Source organism: Dermacentor variabilis, chromosome 8, assembly GCF_050947875.1.
Source record: "Dermacentor variabilis isolate Ectoservices chromosome 8, ASM5094787v1, whole genome shotgun sequence".
Classification (NCBI taxonomy): Eukaryota; Metazoa; Arthropoda; class Arachnida; order Ixodida; family Ixodidae; genus Dermacentor; species Dermacentor variabilis.
In genome coordinates this window covers 50,377,447-50,403,659 of record NC_134575.1, presented here as the reverse complement: position 1 = coordinate 50,403,659, position 26,213 = coordinate 50,377,447, and the positions used below count along the sequence as shown (strand labels likewise).

The window sequence follows — 26,213 nt, the reverse complement described above, 5'->3', positions numbered from 1 at the left end:
TGGATACCGGGACACACGAGTGTCGAGGGAAATCTGGAGGCAGATAGGATAGCTCGAGGGTACGCAACAAACCGGGCGTCCAAGAACACTGCCGCCATAGAGGACCCAGAAACGGTAGGCCAAACATACGCTGACACGCTGAACTACTTCAGGGGCGCCAGAATGAGATACCCGGCACCAGACAAACAACTCAACAGAGAAGAAGCCGTAATCTGGCGGCAACTACAAACGGGCACATACCCGAACTTATACATTCTAAACAAAATTTACCCTACCCAATATGAGAACACGTGCCCCTGGTGCGGGGACAAGCCTACGCTATATCATATCACGTGGGCCTGCCAAAAAGCAAAAGAAATAACCGTAATAGAAAACCCGAGTGCGGAACAGTGGGAGAGGATGCTTTCCAGCGACATCCTGAAAGTCCAGCAAGGGCTAGTAAGGCGTGCTCGCACGGCAGCTACCCTCAGTGGGGCCCTGGACTAGGGGCACCAACCCTGCAAATCAAGATGGAAGAAGCCATCTGACGCACCGCTAACTCCATATGTAAATAGAGCAAATAAACGTTTTTCACCACCACCACCACCACCACGAAGAAGAAGCGCAACCGGGCTGCTCGGGCGCGCGCTCTCCGCAGCAATACTAAACAATCGCGATGTCTCAATGCATTACCGTCGCCGAAGTCGTGTTGAAAGAAGTTAATAATGAACTTCGCAAATTGGGCCGTGAGGTCGAATCGGCTGCTTTTATCGGCTTTTATGAAAATAAACATGCTTTATCAGGCCAGCCAAATGAGCTATTATCATCAACCGCGGGTACCGGCCGCTGCCCAGTTCTTGCGCGATTTTAAAAAAGGTCACCTTTATTGCTGACTTCTACTTTTCTCTGCTTGGACTTCCTGGGGCTCTCAAACGATCTTGCGAACTAGACGTCTTGCGATACGAAAAAAATGTACGCATTCTCACTGCACTGCAAGAACGCACTGGAGACACATACAACACACCGACCCATTTGCGATCCACTGGGAGTTTATGAGCACAAACACATTCTCGCTCGAGGAATCGTCGTGCTTTATTGAACAAAGTTCAGGTGGCCACGCATCACTGTATACGACAGCGCGCCGGCGAGGAGGCAAAATGTCATTTCTGACTTCTCGTTTAAATTGATTGACTGCGGCCTGAGGTGCCTTCTTACCACGGTAAGTGAAGCACCACGGAACCAAAGTTTTGCGACAGCCGGCGCAATTAAGCTGCAGAACAGTACGCGCGTAGAACCCGCTGACGTGCGACCATTGAACAGCCGTTTGATGTGTTCGTAGGCGTACGTTCTGTGGAGCCTTGCCGACTCTTGCACCGCAACCTTCACTTCCCTGCGCTTCTCGCGCGCACAGATAAGATACGCCCAAGGTAGGGAGGATTCGTTCCTTAAGTCAAACCAGCCGCTTCTTTCACATCTTCCAGGATGGAAGCATCGGCTGGCAGGCGCACGATGCCGAGGGCAGCAAAATGCACATATTCGGCGTAACGCTCTATCAGCACGTGTAGTGAGGTACACCTGTGCAGGTGTGCATGAACCTCGAACGCGCTCTGCTTTAAAAGACTTCGTGCTGTCGCGAGTACTGCGAGGAACAAGCAACAGTTAATCAACACGTGTTTAATACGCACGAAAGCAAGTTGTTACTGAACACGAACTATGCATTCATAACGTACGTTCTACGTGCCGCAAATGCAACATATGCGCTGTCAAATGCAGGAACCACTGACCTGCAAGGCGTTCACTGTACAGATTCTGAAACGCATTGGTTTCGGCCTGCGATGGCACGTTAGCATGATTCCGCCGAAGAGGGCCAAATTTCCCGCGGATATTCCTTCGTCGGTCGCCATTGCCGTGGCGCGATACATTGCCTACAGCGTTGCGTGCGCGTTCATTTCACGAACTTTAGTTCCTCCTGTCCCACCTGGCCACAGCAACATCCGGGAGAGCACGGTCCAGACAACGCAGCGCAACAAAACACGGAGACCAACGCAAACCTGCCCGCACGGCGCCTTTGTCACGGCACGAAACCTACGGAGCAACACGCGTGAGCACACAGAACCAAAACAAAGCCGCCATTGTGGCCCGAAAGGCGTGGCCGCTACGGCAAAGAAATAAACAAATGAGCAAAAAAAGAGGAGAACCTACTACGCCATTCCCTCCACACTTTTCTCCTAGCGCGCGGAGGGAGTAGGGCATGGAGGGAGGAAACTGAGGAGAGGCCCCGTCCCCTTCGCGCTATAAGCTTAGCTGCTGGTGTAAGTTTTCGGCCGACACGTAATCGTTAACGTGTCGTCTCTTTAAATCTTTGAAATGTTTCGCTCCATTCGTCTCTAGCGAAGCCGCGCTACGTGTCAGTGTCAGCGGGAAAAAAAATGCTCTGGAATAAGTTCGCACTATGTTCGTGCTGCGTGGCTTCGCGCCAAGGCATGGCGATGATAAGACGGAGGTCCGCGGTATGAATCGCCTGTTCCACAGACTTTTTATTTTTAAACCTCTATACGTCATTATAGCGGTTGGCTGTTTCACTTCTGTAGTATATAACTTCTTTTTCCTTATCCTCCGCCACCCAGTCTGCCATGGGGAGTGAAGCGATGGGGGTGTTTTAAATACGGATGCTGCTTTAGCAGCCACAGAGCAATAAATAATGACACGTAGTTGTTGCGAATCCCATTTATTGTAAGATATTAATTGCAGCACATTATACTGAACATCCTGTTCATGCCTCGGCGACGCATACGCAGACTGTGTCATGAATCACGCGCGCATGTATGCGGTGATCTAGAACAAACTGTGTCATGAACCTACCTAAGCTGCAATGCTGGGCAGGTTCATGACCCTGTTTTTTCAACATTCCTGGGAAAGCATAAACACTGTTTTGTAATGTTACTAAGATCATACACCTGTTCAATCTGCAATGCTGCTGCCTTTCTGGAAAAATATAAACACTGTTTTGTAATGTTACCAACTGGGTTATGAACCTGCCCAAGCTGCAATGCTGCTACCTTCATGGTAAAGTATGAACACTGTTTTGTAACATTACTAAGAAGGTCATAAACCTGCTCAATCTGCAATGCTGCTACCTTTCTGGGAAAATATACTGTTTTGCAATGCCGCCGTCTACCTGGGAATATATCAACACTATTTTGCAATGTTCCAAGGGAAATTCAGGGCAACCCTCTAGCCAGCATGTCTATTATACTTCACTTGGCCAAATCGGAACCCCCTAGATGCCGAATAATATAGTTGCTCTTCTCTAGAAGTGCTCGCTTAGCCCCTTAATCTTTTGGAGTATACCTTCATCGAAGAAAACCTGTGTGCATCAAAGTACTAAACTCAATATGACCAACTTGGCTCGCTCTTCATCTGAGTACCACAAACTATTTTCTCCACGTAGATATACAAGTTGTTTCCTCCTTAAAACAAACACTCGACCCAGAGCATATGACACATGATACAAGTCTTTATTATCGGGATCAATATAGAAACAAAAACAAGCACAATAAGGAACATGGAGTGTCCATCACGGGTATGGCAATTACATAAATACATAGCAGCCTTGCCAGACTGCTCTCTCTGTACAAGTGATTACATGAGAAAAAAAAAATGACATCAACGAAACGGAAAACAAAGATGCTATCCCAAGAGGACAGAGAAAGTGCCCGTCATAGCCTTGCACCCGTCTCACTTCGTGTCCGTTTTCAAATGGCAAATGCAGTTTCGAGCTGTTGCCATCGCGCATGCACTCTCTCACTCTCATTTCATATGTATCTCTCTCTCCACCCTTTTTTTTTTCTCTCTCTTCCGACGACTTCGAGAGTCGTACTTCACCACTTCAGAGCCACCCATCGTGTCGCAGCTCGGTCGAGTCCTTGGACTACTGCGATGCTCGTGTGGTAGCACCAATTTTGCACACGGTGACGTGCACGAAGTACTCGTGGTACTTCCTTGTGACTTGGTATCGACACATAGTTCCTGCTTACGAATGGTCCTCTCTGTGCGGGCCAGCTCTCGCATACCACAGGCATACAAGTAGCCAGTCGTCCACACATAGAAGCAGCAGGGATTTCCGAACGCCTGCACCTAAATAATCCCACAGGTACCAACGCGAACAGCTTCTCTTCTGTACAGTCCATGCTGGAATGGCTCGGTCGGTTTGTCAAACACTTGTTCCCTAAAAAGCCTGGTCCAGCCAGTCTTGGTGGGGAAGGGTGTGTTGTATAGGGAGATGGGAGGGGGTCACCTGGATTTCTTTAAAACATGGAAGGGATTTTTTTTCTCTCTCTCTTTCTGCGCTTCAGTGTTGAACTTGTTGGCTGATGATGGCTGCACACTTTTTCGCACCTTCGCCGAGGATGAAGTTTTCGTGAAGGCCATCGACCACCTGAACCTTGACCTTGCCCTCGCAGCACTGAAGTAAAAAAAAAAAAAAAAAAGTGGGCAATGAAATTACACATACGGGCACCACAGCCACTCTAGAGACAGTTATGAGATAATTCAGTGCACAAAGCACATACATCAATGTTGCACAATGAAGCATACTTCAGTCACCAAAAGCGTACACCATACCCTAAATCTGCGTTCCCTTCCTTGTACTACTGCAAACTACAAAATAGAACTCTTAGATCTCTGGTTATCCTTCCGCCTCATGTCGCACACGTACTGGACTTCTTCCTGGATGTTCAGACAATGCTGTCCTATATGACTACCATGACTGCAGACTCAAACAAAACAAGGTTACATCGGTTGCCACCTACGTGTTCTGTGACACAGAAGAAATATCCAACGTGCTTTTCCCTGGCACACTAAAGATGGTGCCGATCCTCGCGGGTGTTTTGATTGTTGCCTTCATCTTAGTGTCATCTCCTGCTCTAGATAACTAATACTGGCACCGCTCCAACACTCCAGCACACTGGTTCTACACTGCAAAAATGTTTTTTTCCCCCCCTCAGAATAGCAGTAAGTCATCCTACTTCTACTACACAACAAAACACTTGAAGTACAGTCATGAACATACCACTTAGATAATGAAGTCCTCACACTACCAATACAGGATATGACCACTCGTTCTTCTATACACATTATACAGGCTGTTCATAAACAGTCCACCAACAAAAGCATTTTCTCACCTCGGAGAGACCGTAGTCAGCTGGCAGTTGCCTTGCCATCTTTCGTGGCCTTGAGGCCTTGACAAGCACAACATCACCGTGGAACTTCGCGTGTGGCTGGTAGTTGGAGCCAGCCTTGAGGAACTCGTAAAAGACCCGTGTGGCCGTCGCCACATCCTGGCGACTGGGGTGCACGTTCGGATAGGCCTTGAGGAGTATGTCAGTCGCTGCCTCCTGCTTGGCGTCCCAGTTCGGGTACTGGTTCATCTGACTCCGTACCTGCGTTAGCGGATGGCCAGAGTTTTCAGAGATGGATCGCACACACTGGGAGAATGTACACGTTCACTAGAGCAAGCATGCTGGATACAGCTGTTGCCCTCAGATTCGTGACCCACGCCACCACACAGCCAGAGTGGTCACGTTGTTGCACTGAACAAGGTACAGATTAACTATTTACCCAATATGACCAGGAGGAACGTGTGGCACTACTCGAAGCAGGTGCTGCTACACTAAGAAGAGGTTCTGTTTCACTGCGTCGCACCACTAAAGGTCGTTAGCATGAGTACTGCCTCCGTACTGACATAGCGTGTTAGTAGAGTACGCAGCACAATCCCTCTTTGTAAACGAAATATACCGCACTTACTCCTGTAAGACCCACCCTTGAGTATAACACCTGCACATACAACCACTAATGCGAGTCGCATCCTGCCAGTATTGCAAAGGGAAAGAGTGCGGGTCTTACTCGAGTAAAGATGGTATGATTACTCAGCATACGAGGCACCCCCTCCCCCCAGTGCGCAGACACGCACGTTCCCGGTGTACGGCTTGATGGTGCACCCACCTCGAGGAAGTCGATGTCCAAGTACTGCATGAGGAAGGCGCAGAAGAGGGAGGACTCCTCTTCGTCCTTGCTGTCGGTGAAGCGCGACCTGTGGTGGGCGGTGTGCACGGCCATGTAATGGGGGGCACCGTCCAGGAGGGTCAGGCTGCCCACGGAGGCTCCCGACGCTTGCAGCTGGACGGCAATCTCAAACGCAACCGTGGCGCCGAACGAGTACCCCACTATGTGGTACGGGCCCTTGGGTTGAACCTCGGCGAGTTTCTGCAGCGGCACACATGAAAAAGAAGGATCCGTGTGAGACTCGTTGGCTACATCAAATGTTTCCTTATGTAACTTGATTGATATAGCTATCACGAGATCGCGTGAGGGGGCGAGATGTTTGGCCAGAGGGGGGCAAGAGGAAGATGATGGCGAGAGGGGGGCGAGAGGGAGTTAAGAACAACTTTCTCCTAGTAGGTATAAACTTGCCCTTATACTTGCTATAGAAATGAGTCCCAAATGCCAGCGTCAACACGTCGAAGTACACATACACATTCTGCAAAACCAAGCTACACTCATAACATCTGAACAGCTTGTATAACTCAGCTAGAACAGGCTTGTTTTGCAGCATGCCAAGGATTCCATACATGTCTGCTCCCATTAATATGGTTCTGTGCACCAGGGGCAAATTACAGCGGAGGCCAAGTTTACTTGACTGGCATGCAGATATTGCACTGTTTTGTAGCATAAGGCTCTCACGTTTTAATCTGCAGGGTAATCAAAAAGTAAAGGAAAGAATGTCTTGTTTAAATAGAGGAACGCCCCTCTCCTATTTAACAACATATTCAAATGGAGGTAGTGCAACAGCAAGGAGTAACTGCTATGTGAGCATAGAGAGATGAGCATAGCAGTTGCTGTTGAACGCTAAAGCCAAAAGCCTATGTATTTAGGAAAAGCTGCAATTCCATTGCTGAAATACGAAATTCTGCAATCTGCCCAGGAACGTGAACTCACCTGTAGATAGATGGAGGCCATCTCCTCGATGGACCGCACAGGAATGTCGGGCGTCCTCTGCACTCCAACAGCTCGAATGGGGAGATGACTGGCCAGCTCGGACAGGCCGTTGACGTGTCCCTCGATCGGGTGCATGATGAACAGAGGCGAGGCTCCCTTTAGCCCGTTCATCTCAACCAGGACGCTGTGGGGAACCAGCTCCTTGACAAGCGTCAACCGGGGTACTTCGGACACGTCCGCAGATTCTGCAAGAAACAAAAAGATTTACCCCCTTTAGAGTCTTGCCAGTTGCAAAGGCAAGGGAAGCGATGGCTAATTTATGCAAGCTCGTATGCAGCACCAGCGTCTGCGAGAGAGCTTACGATCACAATTTCACAAACAACCACGGTCGCTTGCACAGTGGCATCAAAACTTTTGACAAAGCCTGTGCGATGCATGCCCGGTAATTAATGACCACAGAATGCTCTGTCACCCACCTTCGCTCTCTTGAGCCACGGCGGCGGCGCTGTCGGACTTGGCCGGTGCGCTGTTCGCGCCGCCACCAATTTCACGCAGCCTGTTGATGGTGAGCTGCCGGATCTCTTGCATGGAGAGCACAACATCGTAGTCGCGCTCAATGGTCTGCTTCACCTCGACGCCCATGAGAGAGTCCATGCCCAGCTCTCCGAGGCTCATGTTCGGATTCAGGCTCGATGGGTCCTTCACGCCTGCAGACGAATCGAGTAAAGGAGCGTCAATGCTAAACGAGGTCGAGCAGATGCAAAAAAACACGCAGAAGAAACCTGCACGGCAGGGAGTTAGGAACAACTTTCTCCTAGTAGGTGTACACTTGCCCTTATACTTGCTATAGAAATGAGTCCCAAATTCCAACATAAAGACCTCAAGGTATACATATATATTCTGCAAAACCAAACTACACTCGTAAGGCAATGCGTAAACGATCTCCATACATCTGGCTTCATCTGGCTAACCTAAGCTTCGTCTAAAAAATTTGTCTGATGGGACTGAGTTGGGTTTAGCATAGCAAGTGTAGTAAATTAGTAAATGTGCCTCGCAATGCCAATGCTTAAGATGCATTACGTACTTAATGAGACAATTGATAGTGTGTGCTCAAAGGCAACCTTTTGTTTTGTTCTTGTTAAAGAAACGTGTAATAGCATTGCTCTTCTGCTTTGAGTGCTAGAGAACAACCAGCAGCGACTAAAACTTCTCAAGGCAAAAAGCCCCATCGACATTACTGCCATACTAACCAAGAATGTGTGCAATGGACTGGACAAGGTCCTGCTTGTTCTTGCCATCCGACTTGGTGGAGAGGTCAGCCTTGACCAAGCTCGAGACAACGGGGTGGCTCTGGCTGAGGAACCGGTCCATGACGGCCATGCACGAGCTGATCCGCTGGGGCAGAGTACCACCGACGACCACATCGGCACCCATGGTGTCGTGGAGGACGCCGACGTCACCGATGGCACCCCACTGGATGGCCAGGCCTAGACGCACGCAATACAGCAACTTCAGCACTACGGCTACACCTTCAGGTGCGAGGGTCGGTATTCCCCGACTGTGTTTTCCCCACTTGGCAGGCTACTTCTCTAGCTGAACATGTCAGAACTATTAAAGTTTCGGAAATTACTGGATGTCATTACTTGTTCATGGTCACTTAACATTTTACATACTTAGAGTTATTGCTAAAGTCACAATACTATATACATTTCCTTATTTCAGAATTCTAACTGCATTCGTGACTTGGCTCAGTTTTCCTGTTCCACACGCTTTACCTAAACCCCTGGTTTGGTAAGCACCATTTTCGAGTCAATTACTGCGTCGGCTTGAGGTTCGAGACAGATGCTGCGACTGACTAAACACAGCCAAATATTAAACAAGTCGAAACACGCAAAGTTGCGGGGGTGACTTCGATGCGACAACTTGCCCCGTCTCAAATTTAAACCCAAACACCCGTGACCCTTACCTAGCACTGTCACGTAATTGTAATGCAACACACTGAGGTCGCAATCGTCCCACAAAACCCACGCGCATTCACTGCGAACGTCGGCTCACCGGGCAGTCCGTCAGCGACCCGTCGCTCGCAGATCCGCTCCATGACGGAGTTGGCGTAGCCGTAGTTGGTCTGTCCGGCATTGCCCCGGCCGCAAGACACAGAGGAGAACACGACGAAATGGTCGATCTCCGGACACATCTTTCGGGACAGTTCGTCCAGACGTTGCGTGCCGTCCACCTTGGGCTTGCACACGGTCTCGTAGGCCTCCGGCGTTTGGTTCTCAAGCAGTGCGTCGCGAAGAACCTGCGGGCCGAGAATGAAGCATTCACTGAGGCTCAAACCACACTGTTCAAAGTTGGACAAGAAGCAGTCGAAAGAGCATCATATCACAAGGCCATGTTTCTGTATCTGCATGAACATGTGGTTTTCCGAATTGAGCTGCCAAAGTGTGAAGCAAATTTGTTTTCAATGCAAAACAAATAACATAACGCATGTTGTCCTGTTACACTACAGTGCACCTCGTTAACCCCTACCCTCGAGCTACTCTCAACAGCAACAGCAATCTCTCAGAGCGAATGAGAAGCCCAATGCGCATTGCTAATTCAACTTCCAATCTTTTGTTCAAGTGGCACCAAATATGGAAGGATTAGTAGCAGACAGTCGGCGACCCACTCTCGTGAGTGTTTTTCCTGATCAACTCTGGAGTGACCAATGGCATTTTCCACACGGCACACAGTTGATGAGATAACCAGCAGTTCAAGTTTCTGGGAATGTTACACTGCAGCCCAGACACCAGCGACTGTCGCGAGGTGTTTGAAGCAGGAAATAGCCCACCTCCAGAACAGATTGCCAACAGACTAAAACAGGAAACACAGCACAATTTCGCATCCTATCTGACACGCAACTAGATGAACCAACAGATGCATCTAAAACGTTTCCATCAGGGCACAGGAAGTCCTCACGATTTCCTATGGCCACAACAGCCCCCTTTTAGGCCCGGTGCACTTTGTAGCACGTTGCCACATCGTACCATGTGTCCCCTGTTTAAAGTGTGCAAGGTGGAGAGAAGCAATTAGTAAATTAGTTTTCCCTTTACTAATTACTTCTCTCCATCTTGCGGGTTTCCGCAGAACTATAATGCCAAACTCTTGCCTTTGCTTCGAGTTGTTGACAAATTAGACTTCATCCTACCATCTGCTACCCGCCTGGTTAGATCAGATGGTAGAGTGGCTGCCCGGGAAAGGCGATGGTCCCGGGTTCGAGTCCCGGACCAGGACGAATTTTTCTTCAACTGCGAAGCTTTTCTTTCGAGGAACCCGTATGGCTTTCCTTTGTAACAATTGCTACGAACGGGTGGATGTCTGATTCTCCCTTAAATAAACATACGAGTCGTGGCCACTTACCACCGCCAGGTTGAAGATGCCGCCGACTGGTCCCAGCACCTTAGCGTCCTCGATGATCTGCCGGGCGCCCTTCTCGGTCGAGGCGTCGGCTTTGCTCACGACCACCTTGCAGCCGGCGTGCTGCCACCGGTGAAGGCACAGCTTCTGGTACCCCGTGCGCACGCCAGACCGCGCACTGAGCACCAGCTTGCGGCACCCACGGTGCACCATCCAGTCGGCGAGCTCTAGGCCGAAGCCCCCGAGACCACCGGCGATCACGTACGACTTGTGCTCGTAGAAGCAGGTGCGCGCTATGGCCTCCACCGTGAGTGGCGTGGCGGGCGTGGTCTTGCGTGGGGTCTCTTCCGGCCTGACCTGTTCACGTCAAACGGCAAGAATGAAGATTAGCGATTGACGGGAGTAATTGAGAACACAGTTTGGCCGCGACCTGCCCAAAGGCACTGACAAAGTCCATATGGTTTGAATTGAAGAGATAGAGTTTGCCAGCAAACTGTGCAAGCAAAATTTCAAGCAAAGCTAAACAACAGTTGTTGGCCCCTTCTTTTCTTTATCTGTGTCTAGTGTTTCATTGGCAAAACTACCAGACGCATACTGGCTTCTGACAGCTGCTCTCAGCGCAGCAAAATAAGATCCAGCTCCTTTGCAGCATTCAGATGATGAAGTGAACAGCGCCAACGCAATCTGGTTGTGCCTTGAATGATGAACTAGAACTTTCTGACTTTACAGCAAGGCCTAGATACATAATAAGTTACAAAACGAGTGAAGTAAAGAAAGAGGCTCTTCTCTTTTCAGTACGAACTTGAAGGATAGAACACAACTTAACTGCCTTCTATAGCTGTTGTTAAAGGCGACAATACGTACAGAATTTCAGTTCCCACCATAATGCAACTGTGTAGCAAGTTTCAGAGAATGTACGGGTAAGATATTTTTAGTGTCCTGCCATTGGAAGACATTAGGAGGAACCAAAGCCAAACGCACCTCAAGCACCACTTTGCCCATGTGCTTTCCGGAGGCCATGAACCGGAACGCCTCCTCGGCTTGGTCACGCGTGAACTTGATGGCGTCCAGGGGCCGCACTGCACCCGAGGCAATGCCCTCACGGACAAGCTCGGCGACGCGGCGCTTGTCGGCGGCGACGAAGGGGTCGTCACCGAACAACGCGTCCAGCAGGATGCCGTGGAAAGTGACGTTCTTCAGGAACACGGACATGCCCAGCGGCGAGTTCTTGGACAGGTCGAACTTGCCGATCTCCAGGAATCGGCCGTGGGTTGCCAGACAGCGGACGCTGGCCTGGAGCTTCTCCTCCGCCAGCGAGTTGAGTACGAGGTCCACGCCTGGTGTTCAAATAGAGAAGACGGCGAGACTTTAGTCACAAGTGGGCTTTTCGTCAAACGAGAGAACCACGATTCTACTAGTTTAGATGTCAAAAGTCAACCTCTTATGGAGGCACTCGGAACGGGTTTAAGCCCTCTGATTCACTGAGACATTAAGCTATATAGTGCATTTGGGACATTTGGGACAAAACGCCTGTTGGAGTAGGCATGTTTTGCTAGTCATTCGTGCCATGTGACGATAGAAAGGATTAAACAAGGAATTTTTTTTTCTTTTTTTCAGAGCAGGTGAGGCCCAAGTCAAGCGGGAACCCTAATTGACTTCAACCAATTCCCTTCCGAGCTTTCTAGGCTTGATTAGGCCAAATCAATCTCACATTCTGTACAACGCAACAGTTAAACTCCGCAAATAATTTTTAAAAATTGAATTATGAGGTTTTATGTGCCAAAACCTCAATCTGATTATGAGACACGCCGTAGTGGGGGACTCCAAAAATTTGGACCACCTGGGGTTCTTTAACGTGCACCTAAATATAAGTACACGGGTGTTTTCACATTTAGCCCTCAACGAAATGCGGCCGCCATGGCTGGGTCTCGATCCCGCGACCTCATGCTTAGCAGCCCAGAAAGTATTTTCCACGTATTCTGCATAACTCATGTCTCTACAACTCATCACCCTCGCATAGCTTTTGCTCAGAACACAGATCACTAATGGAAACAATTGTAGCCCAAACTGTAGATATCAGGCCTCATCATCACTGAATGATATGCACTCAAATGACTTATGACAACAGCACTTAGCGTAGAAAGATTGCAAATTTAGGCAGCACGCGTGATGAACTCAATTTGATTCATTTCTGTAGTTGCTTCGCTCCCACAGTGAATCAACGTGCTCACCTCTTCCCTTCGTCTCCATAAGGATGTGCTCTTCGAACGTGAGGTCGCGCGAGTTTGCGAAGTTGCGGTCCTCCAGCTGCGGGAAGCGGCGCTTGAGGAACTCTCGCTTCTCCTTGGAACCTGAGAAACAGCACGATGAGACGGTGTTAACACAGCAGCGTCACGAATTCTCGCAGCTAAATTTCGCAGTCTGCAGACTTTTACATTAAGCAAGGGCACGAACAACGAAATGGTGGCAACATAGATACGTCGGCAATGACACCACGGAGGATTACAGAGCTCTCAAATGAAGGTTTCGTTAACCCGCTAATATGAACTCGCCCAGCAAACTGCGTTACTCAAATGAAGAGTGCGTGCAGCCGACAGGCAGGTGATCTGGAGAAGACTCAAATGTTAATCACAAGCTAGCCAATCTGATTGAACAATATACACATATTTTACTTCGCAGTGTCTTCAGGTCAAACTTACAGCTAGAAAACCATCAACAGAACCAAAAGGTGGCCAAAAATGTATCATCGTTAAGTTTCTTTTTCAATATCGAAATCCAAAAGCATTTCGCTGCTTTTAACCGACTCATGAAAGACTCAACAGACTCAGCTACCATTACTTGTTCATACTTTTACACATCTAAATAGCACACTTTCTAAATAAGGAGCACACAGAATCAAGCAACGTGCACCTCCGATTTGGCACACTCGACACCTTACCGACAGTGGTGAAGACTGTGCAACCCATGGTGAGGGCGATGGAGATGGCCGCCTGTCCGACGCCACCGCTGCCGGAGTGGACAAGCAGGGACTCTCCCGGTCGCAGGTTGCCCCTCACCAGGAGGGCGTAGTAGGCGGTCGAGTAGGCGACCGGAACTGTCGAGGCCTCTTCGAGGCTCCACGACTCGGGCACCTCCCAAAGGAAACCTGGGTCGGCGGCCACCGCTGTGGCCATGCCCTGGGCCGCCACGGATCCCATGACGCGGCGTCCTTTCGGGTCGCGGCCGGAGAACTCCAGGCCGAGGACGCAGTCGGATGTGGCCAGATTGCCTGTGTGAACGAGCAAATGATGCAACGGGTGAGTTTCTTATTTTTTTCTTTCTCTCGACCTTTCCAGAAGTCAATGAATTCTCGACTCTCCTAACCAATACGACTTGTCGAGCGAAATAACCAAATACGTGTCAGACATGTCCTAGCATTGAAGCAATGGCTGCCATAGTCTGTTCTCATACACATTCATTTTTCAGTGCACGGGCACCATCACATGATTGAGTTTTCTTGAAGCTTATTGTGCCTGTGGCCTCGACTAAGTTGAAGGGCTCCAACCTGTATTGGTAAACAACTTCACTGCAGTACAATGTGAATTAAGACATTACAGACACAGGCTACAGCAAAACAGCAATCGTTTTCTGGTTGCTTGTTTCTTGTTTTCACATTCGTTTCAATTCACGGATGAGGCGCCGGCTAAAGTTAGTCACCATCCAACGAAAACTGGTTTAGGGACGAAGTGGCATTTAAAGAAAGCCCCGTTCATCAGGCTTGTCTAAATTCTGGCACCTGCTCACTGAAATTACAGCAGGCTTTTGCGCACACAAAGCACAATGCACCTCCTTGACACAGTCAGCACCTGGGTGATGTAATATTATGCCTCTTGGCACTAAACTATAAGCACAGCCTGTCAGAAATTGCAGCTAGGACAAGATTTACAGATGACACATACCAGGCAAGGCATCCGGCGGAAGCTTCCCGGTGGCCAGCATGATGTCTCGGAAGTTCAGCGGAGCGTAGTACACGCTGCACAGGACGCCGTCCATACCGCTAGACGGCGAGGCGTACCGCAGAGGCGACTCGTACCACTTCAGGCTCGACAGGTCGCCTCGGGTCTGCACGTTGAGGAAGGCGTATGGCGTGGTGGTCTTTGGCGCTCCGTCAGACTGCGTGACCATGTGCCTGTACGAACCCCACTGCCCATCACGGTATACGTTCATGACCAGGTCCTTCTCCAGTATGTCCTTGTACGCCGGGTTGCTTGGGCTGAAGTCGGCGACCTTGTTTGATCCCTTGACGCTCGCATTGAATATGCACCTGACGTGGCTGCCGGTTTCCTGCCGGAGGCAGTTGGTCAGTCCCACGACTCCGCTGATGGCCACGTCCTCGGCGAGCAGCCAGACATTCTCGCCAGCGGGCCTGCTCTCGTATTCGGCTGCCTTGGTCTTGAGGGGCTCCACCCATTCGTATCCAGCGTTCTTAACCCGGATCACCTCCTGCTTGGCTGCGTCGATGGCCACTGCCGACGTCTTCCTGAGCAGGAGCAGTGTAGAGACGTTGTTGGACTTGAGACCAACCACGTGAAATCCGTGGGCGCGGAACGTCGCCTCCACGGTCGCGCTGGCATGGACCCGGAGCGGGACCTTGCCGACAGTCGACAGGAACATCTCGGCCGGAGTGAGGGCCGTGCGATGGGCGAGCAGGACGAAGCCGTGCTCCTTGCACTGGGCGGACAATTCCTCGGCCAGAGACTCTAGGCTCTTGCCAGATGTGCCGGCCACGCCACGCATGACAATCAGGTCAGCCTCCGGAAGGCCATTCTTGGAAGCCGAGGCAGGGTCCCACGCCACCGTTCTCGTTCCTTCCGGGAGCTGCTCGGCCTCAATCGTGTCCGGAGCCGGGTGGGCCACAGTGTAGTCCGTCTTGAGCAAGATGTTGGACAGGCGGAGCAGATTGGTCACCCACGGTGCCAGCACCACGCCACCTTCGCCTGCCAACTCCAGAACGCGGATCTTCTTGGTGCTCGTGTTCTCAACCACGATGTCCAAGAGATACCGCAGCGGGTCCTCTTCGAAGAGCACCGTATTGAGGAAGTCCCGTTCCAGGTCCTCCTTGTGGGCCGCCAGGGCCGTCTGGACGGTGGCGACCAAAGACGCGGCAGAGCCGTTGGCCTGTTTCTGGATGGCAGCCAGGACTTTGAGGAGGCCGTGGTTCTCGCCTGGGTTCTCGAGGTAGCGGTTGAGCACCTGTTCAGGAGCCTCGCGGAAGCCATTCATGACGTCCGAGATTTGCGCCTTGTTCTTGCCGCACGACTCGAGGACGCGGCGCGCGATGCCGCAGCACACCTCAATGTACTCGCGGATGCAGGACTCGCGCTCGTTGCGAGCGGAATCGTCATCTGCGTACGGCACGAACTGGTATTCTTCAAGGAAGGGTGTCTGCTGCACCGCCCGACGGGGGGCGATGCTGGCCTTGAGGCCTCTCATGGCAACGCCACCAGCGCGGCACGTGTTGAGGTAGCGATCATAGACAATGTCAATGCCTGCAAAGAGAAATTGCAAAGAGAAAAAATTATGTCTGACGGCACAGACCTAGAGAGTACAGGGAGCAACAAAATTTCAGCCAGCACTCCGGATTACGTTTTCTTACGTAAGCAAAAAAAAAAGTGCTATTTCATCCTAAGTTCTGCACATGTATATTTGCTCAAGCTTTTTGTTGTTACTTTGCCTGATCTCGACCTTTGCTTGTGCACGAATAAAGGCCGAGTGAAAACAATGCATCTGCTATGCGAACACTATAAGTCTATAAACCAACTAACCACCATCAAGAATTTTGTCTTCAGGATATAAGCAAGGAGAAACACCATGGAATTCTAGTGCTTTTGCGCTATATCCACGCTTTCGTTAAGGCCAGAGTAATACGACGAAATAAATAGGACGTGCAACGCTACTCACCTGCATCTCCGACTTTCTCGACGACCTTAGCGTGGACTGCGGGGTCAACGCGACACGACTGGATCCTGACGGGCAGGTTGAAGGTTCGCTGTGGGTTGCCCAAGATGCTGAACTGCAGCATGGTGTCGATGAAGGTCACCCAGTTGTCTTCCCACTTGAGCTTGCCATACGGCTCTGCAAAAGTCGTCATCAGGAAACGTCCCTTTAAAAGCGGAGCTCCCGTGTACACAAGCACTCGGAAGAGTAGCACACGTACTCAAGTTCTGAACTACCGCACGTGGCTTGCGTTGTCATATGAGAAACATACCTAGAGCACATTTCTGATCATTGGCTGCGTTCAATGCTTTGATATAGGTCAGCACTGTAAATCTCTAAATTATTTTTGTTTCAGTACAGAACTTCCGGACACATGTCAAGACGTTATCGCAACCACTGCTTAACCAGAGGAATTAGCAGACGAAAACGCTTGCGAGGTCTACATGTTCCCCATCATTTGACGAGCCGTGTACTGACATCTGAGGTCATGTCTGAATTACACATGCCATTTCAATTCGCACAACTTTCATGTTAATGTGTGCAAAACGAACGCAATGCCATTACGTGCCAAGGAAAAGATCATTAAGCTGGCAGCATGCTACTTCCAACTTCTTCAGTTGTACCCCAGCCAACCCCAAGCTACATAGGCAAGTTTACATCATCCACGGCGTACACATGCATACCCTGCTGTTTACAATGCAGCACGGGGCAAGGAGAAGCAGAACTGCAGGCGAAGGACTCACTGTTGAGGTCGGCCTTGATGATGCCCTGGAAGCCTCCATAGTACTCATAGCCCCGGAGCCTGAGCTCCTTGTAGATGTCCTCGGTCTCCAGCTCGTAGGCCACGGTCTCGGTAGGCGTGCCGGGGGGCTCCTTTTCCAAAAGCTTCTCGCCTTCTTCGGCCATGCGGATGTGGCCACTCGCGGCCACCATGCCGGCCTCGCACACCTCGAACTCGCCGGAAGCGCGCATGATGTTCACCAGGAACTTCACGGAGCCTGCGGAAACAAAAACATTCTCAATGGCTGGCCCTGCATTTCGTGCGCATTTCTAAGCCTTGTCCACACATTTCTTTGTCTTTTCATTTTTTATATTGCACTGCGTGCAAGGATGCCCAACTCTCTCGCATTTCCCGACACTTGTCTTCCCCACATGACTCTCCAAGTCCCCTGGCATTCAGACTTCCTGCCCTAACGTGCACAAAATGGCGAAAGCTTGTGTCCTAGTCGAGCAGCTGCAACTAGAGATGTCACTAGTGGTACTATGCAACTGCAACCAGGTGGCGCGGACAACTCGTGCTTCCCCAAATTTTTTTTCTCACAAGATCAGATATCAACCGACAATATAGCCAAGAAAAGCGCAGGGAAATTAAATTTACTTGACTGTTATTTTTATACATAATCAATTAAATATGCTGGTCAAATTTCGGGTAACATTTACATACTTCATGAAGAGAAAGGGACGTGATAGTTTAAGACAACCTTGCTTCATGTGAGAACCAGAACCTTAACCTCGAAGAGGTTCCCGGATCAGTCCACTCGCTTTCCCTTCCGTTCAGCCCCCGTAGGCTCAAACGCACAAGACGCAGACTGCACTATTAGGGCAACACAGCGATTTGCTACTCACCACTCTTGGGAAGGATGGTGGCCCGATGCAGGGTGACGTCCTCAAACACCACGGGCACCTGGTGGAATGGCTTGCCGGATCGCTTGGTCAATGACTTCCAGGCCAGCACCATGTAGCCAGTAGCGGGGAACAGCACGCGGCCGTCCAACTGGTGGCCGGCCAGGAAAGCGTCGCCTTCGTTGGCCTCCAGGTCGATCTCGACGACTTCCTCGGAAACCTATGGTGGAAACACCAGTTCAAACCGGTGAGTACACGCTGCTTGTGTCGGAGTCACTAATCATCTGGAGTTCTGTCTCGGTCATCAATGATGCAGCAAGATCATATCTCCCTTTGCTTTTGTCTCTCCAGTTCCCTTATCTCGCTTTCCCTTATCTTCTACTGCCCAGAATGGTGCTGTTCAGATGTATTCACAATAAAGAAGCATCACACCTCCCCTGTTCTTGATAAAGACCGCTTTTTCAAAACAAGAATCACTCTACTAATACTTTCGGTCAGCTCTGTGAAGCGTAGTCAAGCTTCTATAAAGTCCAGCATCTAGTACAGTCGAGCCTCATCATAAGGCAGTCACATCAGACACGGAAATAGCTTGATTATATCCAATGTTCATTATAAGCATATATCGGTTACACACTGATAAAGGTGAAGAACAGTTTAGTTACTTCGTAATATCTCATATCAATGTTAAATGTATATTGCACAATTACAACGGAGATGTTAAGAGGAGCTCCACAGCCATTTTGGTGCAGTGGTTAAGGCTGGCATGCTGCGGTGGGCTCAGTATAAAACGGTAATCAAACAGCCAGGGTCTCCAATTCTCACTCTGAAATGTAGTTATCAATGATTGCGAGACAAAAGTTGATTTGCGTATACCTAATTCGAATAGCCAAATCACCTGCACAGCCTTTTTAGCAGGTGATCCATACTCTTAATACGATTTCGTGTTTTCGCTGTTCTACGTTGGAGGTCAGCTTGGTGTTCATGCAGCTGCGGCGGTGAAAGCCGACGGCACGGCATTGCAACGCAGCCCGCGTGGAAGCCGTCGCTAAGAACAGTCGGCAAACTGTTCGACAGTGCTTTCAAATGTGCTCCTTTCTGGGGGTCCCACCGTTTCCAACGACGCCTCCGCCGCACAACAACCGCGCGCGTCTCACCTGCGCCGAAGTGGAGAAGTCGTTCCACCCGACCACGGTCCACTGCTGCGAGTGGTCCCAGCTGACCAAATGGCCGATGCTAGGCGTGCCGCGCGGTACCGGGAACGGCACGGGCGGGTAGAGCGGGGTGAGGTCCAGCTGAACGCCCAGTGTGTGCAGCTTGCCCAGAGAGTTGAGGAAGAATTTGGTGTTGTCGTCGTTGCGCTTCATCAGGCCCAGGCAGGTGGCATTGCCCACAGCGCGCCGGAGAACGGCCTGCGGGTGGCGAAAACGGAGGGCTTTGTAGCGCGTGGTCCTACGATCACGGCTTTGCGGTAGTATATGGTACGACACAGGTACAAACCAAGTCCTGTCGGACATGAAAGTGCCTTCGTTACAGCCAACGCTTGTCGCAAGCACGTAACAGAGCTCGCTTTAAAGAAGCTGCATGGGCAGCCACACTGACTGCCGCCACGTCTGACACTGGCCACCAGGAACGGTGAGGATGTGTTAGTAACCGCTGTACTAGTAGCGACCACTGTATTAGTGCTAGTAGCTTCATCTTACACTCTAGAAATGGCCAAGTCTTGCAGGTAAGAGGGCGCTGCCCCCCCCCCCTTCCGGTAAATTTTAAAGGTGAGGGGAGGCACGTAGGCCAAGCTTTAAGGCCTGTAATTGACCAAGTGAATTGGCGAGGAAAAAATGAAATAACAGAAGTTTTGCAACCATACAGATACAATTATGCCTCTGTCACAGAGGAAATAAATAACGTACACAATGAGAAAACGAGCATATATGACGGGCGATTGGTTGTACGAAATCAGACGACAGGTACTAGGTCCTACCAGGAGCGAGCTGAGGGAGTACGAATCCCAAAGTGAGCTCCCCCACCCGCTTTCCAACAAAAGTGGTCTCTGCTCACCTGCAGAAGACAGTGCGGCGCAATCTCAACCAAGATGGCGTCGCCGGGCACGTGCTGGAGGGCCTCGCGGAAGAGCACGGGCGAGAGCAGGTTGTTGACGTGGTACTCGGCCGAGCAGCGCTTGGCAATCGGCTCGTCCCAGCGGCTCTCGGGAACCGAAGAGCTCACCCAGCGCTCGGTGCGGGGCTTAGACTGGGGCACCACCTGAACGAAGCGAAATGAACAACGGGCAGGAACTGTATCAAACATATTTAATTTCTGGGGCTGGGTCTTACGTTCCAGTACCACCACCCCAAAAGTCCAATGTTAATGCAACACTAGATTGATTCTGACCACGTAAGTTTCGTTTGACATGCACCTGAGTCGTAGTAAACGAGAGTTTTCTTTTGCATTCCACCCACACCGAAATGCAGCCAATTCAGACGGGACTGAATTTGAGACCTCCACCTCAGCTACGCTACGCAATAGCCTCTATGCTACCCCAGCGAGTGCAGGAACTCTGTGAAAGAGCTAAGAAATAAAGACAATGAAAGACGGGAGTTTGGTTGTGTGGCATCTTTGGTTGGCTGAAGTGCACCGGGAGAGAGGTGTCAGAAAAAGTGACAAAAGAAAGCAGAAAAGAAAAGGCAGTCTAAAGGACCATTATATGACAAACAGATAGACACGTTTATGCGTTGTCTTTACCAAGAATGCCTACAGCTTAGCACAAGGGAAGCTTCCGGAACACTGCATGTGCTAGGACTTGCAGAGTCCCAGATTGCATTGTTCCCACTCTAGTGACATGCAATGTCCTGCTTTTATTTGCAAAACACTGCAGTTATCTGCATAACCTACCCAGGCCTGCACAGTCATCAATAACCATTTTAAAGATTCGAAGTATCTTATCACCGATACTCTCTCCTTCAGACAGAGCACTGGGCCGGTCCCGAAGCCAGTGCCTTTGGCTACGTTCATTGCGCCTCGCACACAGAACCCGAAGCACGTGTGATCTAATCTCGGCGGCTAATCGCTTGTAAACAGGGTAACACAAAAGTGGCTCAACTGGGGCCACGCCTACAACGTACCTTTTCGAGGGCCTGCCGGAGTGCGGGTCCGATGCTTTGCATGTGGGGGCTGTGGAAGGCCACCTCCAGACTGTTCACCTCGCGGGCGAACACGTTCTCGGCCTTGAGCTCGGCAACCATCTTGGCCACGGCCTCGGCCGGTCCGGACACGGTCACCGAGTCCTCGGCGTTGTGGCACGCGGGGATGACGCCGTCGGGGCAGCGCTTCTTTGCTTCCTCCCACGTCAGGCCTGACAAAGGAGACAAGCACGCACGATGCAGTTAGATGAAGATCCCCGAGGACACGCACATCTACAAGACTCGTATCTACTGCGAAAGCACTAAGCGTAGCATGTTGCATACAAGGATGAACAAAGAAGAAACTGGACACAGCTTCTGCCAACTCACAGCAGTATATATGCTGAAGCTCCTGACCATCACAATTCCAAGCCATCATTCTAAACCGCATCATCTATGCTCATGACCATCTGCATACCACCACCACTGGTCCTCATAAACTATACCGCGTCTGCTTGTAACCAACCATGCTTGTACCAGGCCATATCCATCTTTACAAACCGTACCATCTAAGCTTGCGACCAACATTATTTTTAACTATCCTTGTTAATAAGCCGTATCATTACTTTTCAGTATGGAGTTGAAATTGCATTTCAGTATAATTCACAAAAATTTCCATATTGGTAGAAAGCTTCAACAATGCCTACAAGCTTTCAACAATCTGTTCTCGTTTAGTATGGCCACAGAAGAGCTACGTGGCAGCATATTGGCTACCTTGTGCTATAGCATACACATCCACATCACCACATTATCGCAGTCAGAGTGCAGCAAGCATAAGGACAGCACATACTAATGAAAGGTTTCAGCAACATTTAGAACACTTACCGATAGCAGCCATGGCCCCCTTGGGCAGGTTTCCCAGCTCGACACAGCGGCCTCGCCAGTAAGCACACAGTACGGTCTGCTCTGCGGTGAAGCCTCCGTCAGCGTAGGCGCACCCGATTTCTCCCACCGAGTGACCCACGATGCCATCCGGATGCACACCAACGGCGCGAAGCATGTCAACAAGCGCCACCTACAAATGACAGAGGGCCGCACAAACAAGCAATGTAGCTAAATGGAGGACTTGTAGCAAGTAGCAGGAACCTGAGTTATATGCAAATTAAGAGTACAGTTAAACCTCAATACAACAAACTCCAATGTAACGAAATCTCAATATAATGAAGTATTTAACTTGTGTAACTTCTTGTCCACGGACACTACGCGTTTAGGACCCCAATGTTAATGAAGTGTGTTTATACACAATTTAAACATAACGTAATTTCACTGCCGCCGCAAAGGAATATGGAGACAAATGGAAAATTCCACAGACGCACATGGTCAAATGTTTGAAACACAAGCGGCTACTTGCGAATGCACCTTTCAAATCGGATACTGCACGACTAAGAGCCAATGCTGAGACTCTCAAGTAGAAATAGGACGTGAATTACTGTATTAACACAAAAGGCGTAGCCAGCACAAGCAGCAATATACATGTCTATGGCGTTTGCTAAAAGCATGTGTGCAACTTTTTTATAATCGTTTCCTGCATCTGAATGGCCACCCAAATGAACAGTAGCGTACATCTGAAGGGCCCTTTACAGAGGCCTTGCGCCACTGGATTGCAAGTTTCACCAGAGCAACGGAACACAACATAATCGCGCCACGCTGCGTTACGACTACAAATAGACACGACATAGCGCTCAAGTCTCCACAAGGGGCGAGGCACACCTGAATGGCTGCGATGGAGACAAATGGCGACACCATGGTCTGGTTGTCAGCATTGTCACTGGTCACCAGGTCGATGAGGTCAATGCCAAACTGTTTGAGCAGCTCGTGAGACTTGCGAATGGACTTGGCGAACACGTCGAACTGCATCATCTGGCGGGCCATGCCATTCCACTGGCAGCCCATGCCAGTGAAGACAAACCACAGGGGTCGCTTCTCGAACGGAGCCTGTTCGGACACCTTGATGGCGTCCTTGCCCGAGCCATCAACGGGGAGCACAGCGAAACCTCGGTATGGGAACTGGTTCACGCTGGGCTGGCCAACCTTGTTCAGGAGGGCATACGCCGAGTCTGGGTATGGACCCTCAGCTTCGACTCGGTCCAGAGTGCTCTGCGCAAAGGGGGGGATGAATAATTAAGGCATACGAAAAACTGCAAGTACAGCATCCTAACGGTGCTAATGAAACTTACTGTGCACCCAGAAGAATGTTACAATAGTACATAACAGCTAGTAGACAATGGCTATCACAATGGCACTACGATGTTTATCAAGATGTCGGTAGAACGTTTTCATAGCGAAGTCGTGTGTGATACTAAAATACATTCACTATGTTCATGTTTTTTATGCTAAGGTTCATTCTATCTAGTGCACAGGTCACAATGACAATGCAATGCTTACTGTGATTGTCCTACACACACTCATTACTGCGACAAATGTGTTTGCCACAAATGACATGTAAATTACTAAGCCACCGCAACACTGCAAAAGTATTTCTGAATAGCACTGCTGCGTCCATTGTAGCAGATTTCTGTTCAGCCCATTGCAATTTCTCATTGGCTACGGTGTCAACCACGAAAGCAGCTAGGCAGGAAACCTTGCGAAAGATTTATGAACCACTGAGAACATGCGTTTTCTACAAGAACGTTTGCATGCACAAATACCTATCTTGCAAGATAACAGACTAGCTGAAACATTTCCACAGAGCGCAAGTACGGGGCAAAAAAAACATCTAAGGCGTAGCTCACCGCCAGCGAGTCCTTGTTCCTCCCGGCCATGAGGACCAACCTGGGCAGCTCTGGCTTCTCGTGCGGCAGGCTGTCCACGTGCGGCGCCGGGTTCGACTCCAGAATGGTGTGCACGTTGGCGCCGCCAAAGCCGAACGAATTGACGCCCACCAGGCCGCCGGGGAACGGGGACGGCTTGTCCACCACCTCGATAGTACCGTCGTGCAGAGATGGGATGTTGGGGTTGGCCTCTTTGAAATGCAGGTTGCCCGCGATGGTGCCCGTCTCCATGGCTAGGATGACCTTGGCCATTGAGCAGACGCCTGGTGGCAAGAACAGGTGAAATGCCAGTCAGGCTTCAGACGGGTTTAACCTTGCAATGCGCTAAGCACTACAGACAACCACAAGACACGCCAGACAAGGTCAACGGAGCGCCTTTGTCTGGTGTGTACTTCTGCGGTTGTCAGTGCAGTCCACAGAAATAACGGAATTATCGGATACAACGACGCAGCAGATCAAATGTCTGGCAGCAGGCGACAATCATATGCTTATAACGAATACCGGATATACGAAAAGTATCTGTCGGATTCGACTTCATTAAACAAGGTTCAGCTGTAGTACTCGGTGCACAGCAAGATGAAAGAACATAAACTAGACCGATTTCTTGCTGCTCGACAAGGCACTCAACAACGTCAACAAAGACGGACTATGCAGGGACGGCTCACTCTAAAATGTGCTTATACAGCAAAAATAAAACATACAGTAAATTCAAGTGAACTATAAAGAAACCAGGAGACGTGTTTTTTAAGCTTCACACTAGAATGTGCTCATATCCAGAAATTTGAGCATTAACACTGCTTGGATGTGTCACTAAGCGATGTTAATGAAAGTGACTTCAGGCAAACTTCCCAACTACCGATATAAGAGTTATGTATGCATACGTGTCACACCCTGCAGACGTTTGTGTGAAAACAACATGGCGAAAAAGAAGAATATTTCTAAAGGATTCCTTTCAAGGAGTAGTTTCGGCGACATAACACTTCATGAAAATCTCGCTCTTCCCCTTATCTGTTGGATACTACAGCCATGACTTTAGCAGCCAGCCATAATTTAGGAATCGGGCAGATGAACGCTTTCTCATCACAGCTAGTTTGGCAAGTAATCCAATCTTGCCAATCTCTGCAAAACAAACAGGAGAGTTATTGCGCTGACCATGTCGGGCCATCAACGCAAGTCTGAACAACTAAATGCTAGGGTCAGGCCTACACGGGGAAAGCAGAGACGCTTGGTCCCCACAATTATCAATCTGTGGTGTGCATTCGGCTTCTACTCACCAGATGCGCCCTCAGAGTGCCCCATGTTGCTCTTGACGGAGCCGATCTTGAGCGGCTTCTCGCGGCCGGGCCCGCAGAAGACGTTGCTGATGGCACCCAACTCCTGCGGGTCGCCAACCTTGGTGCCTGTGCCGTGGGCCTCGACATAGCCCACTTTGTGTGGATCAACTTTGGCTTCAGTGTAGACCTCACGCAGAAGCTGTTCCTGAACCTTGCCAGATGGGAACGTGATTCCTGGAACGCAGAGCAAGCAAAGGTGGTGGTAGTCTCTGTTTTCAGCGTGAATGCAGTGTGAGACGCTGCGGAGTTTTAGCATGTCCACAAACGTGTTACAGTTAACGGAACACCGGAGTTTCGCGACACAGACGTGTGAAATGGCACCAAAGTGTCACGGTTGAACGAGGTGTCACAAGATGGCTTTACCAGCGACACTGCTCCCGTCAACATCTTGGGTACTTCTGTATTCTGTAAACCTTAAATATGTTCATGGACAGGCTAAAACTTTCCAACGTCACATGCACTTCAAACGGATACATGCTTCATGATCTCAAGCTCTGTGTGAAAAGATGAGACCCAACTTCCTCTGATGCATACCTTCTGTCTTGTAGCCGTCTGCATTGGCCTTGACGTGGATCAGCTTGGCGTAGATGCGGCGGGCTTCAGAAGCCCGTTGAAGGAAGAAGACTCCAACGGTTTCGCTTCGGACGTATCCCTTTCCTGCATGTTGGCACAGCAACTTAGTCTTGGAACATCTGTCCATCACCACAGAATGGAAAAAGTGTGACAGTGCTGTCATCTTTGACCGCATGACGCTTTCTAAGTCTACACATATGGAGTGCTGATCACTGCTTGCTGGTGGATTTACCTGCTACACTGTGTACAAGAATTCTTCAACCATTGACCAGAGCCAATCAATTTCAGCAGTTGCCTGAACACTATTACATACTGCTCACCTACACATTTTTGGAAATGCTGTTCCCAAGAACTTTGCTTTTTCTGTGAGACCAAGACATTGCAAAGAA

At 49.9% G+C, this 26,213-nt stretch overlaps 1 protein-coding gene across 1 annotated transcript in view; it reads right to left on the bottom strand.

Moving 5' to 3' along the window:
* Positions 1 to 3,478: 3,478 nt before the first annotated feature.
* Positions 3,479 to 26,213, bottom strand: part of FASN1 (Fatty acid synthase 1) — a 53,945-nt gene continuing 31,210 nt past the window's right edge. Inside the window, exons 5-27 of the mRNA XM_075702126.1 lie at positions 25,786 to 25,908; positions 25,192 to 25,425; positions 23,879 to 24,180; positions 22,857 to 23,243; positions 21,972 to 22,161; positions 21,090 to 21,319; positions 20,026 to 20,229; positions 19,125 to 19,379; positions 17,974 to 18,190; positions 17,091 to 17,345; positions 16,312 to 16,485; positions 14,310 to 15,899; positions 13,310 to 13,639; positions 12,603 to 12,722; positions 11,353 to 11,708; positions 10,375 to 10,728; positions 9,031 to 9,274; positions 8,226 to 8,462; positions 7,452 to 7,682; positions 6,976 to 7,220; positions 5,983 to 6,243; positions 5,163 to 5,420; positions 3,479 to 4,444 (exon numbers count right to left, since the gene is read on the bottom strand). Of these exons, the coding sequence (XP_075558241.1) occupies positions 4,331 to 4,444; positions 5,163 to 5,420; positions 5,983 to 6,243; positions 6,976 to 7,220; positions 7,452 to 7,682; positions 8,226 to 8,462; positions 9,031 to 9,274; positions 10,375 to 10,728; positions 11,353 to 11,708; positions 12,603 to 12,722; positions 13,310 to 13,639; positions 14,310 to 15,899; positions 16,312 to 16,485; positions 17,091 to 17,345; positions 17,974 to 18,190; positions 19,125 to 19,379; positions 20,026 to 20,229; positions 21,090 to 21,319; positions 21,972 to 22,161; positions 22,857 to 23,243; positions 23,879 to 24,180; positions 25,192 to 25,425; positions 25,786 to 25,908 (6,911 nt within the window). The 3' untranslated portion in view covers positions 3,479 to 4,330. The remainder of the gene's footprint in view (positions 4,445 to 5,162; positions 5,421 to 5,982; positions 6,244 to 6,975; positions 7,221 to 7,451; positions 7,683 to 8,225; positions 8,463 to 9,030; positions 9,275 to 10,374; positions 10,729 to 11,352; positions 11,709 to 12,602; positions 12,723 to 13,309; positions 13,640 to 14,309; positions 15,900 to 16,311; positions 16,486 to 17,090; positions 17,346 to 17,973; positions 18,191 to 19,124; positions 19,380 to 20,025; positions 20,230 to 21,089; positions 21,320 to 21,971; positions 22,162 to 22,856; positions 23,244 to 23,878; positions 24,181 to 25,191; positions 25,426 to 25,785; positions 25,909 to 26,213) is intronic.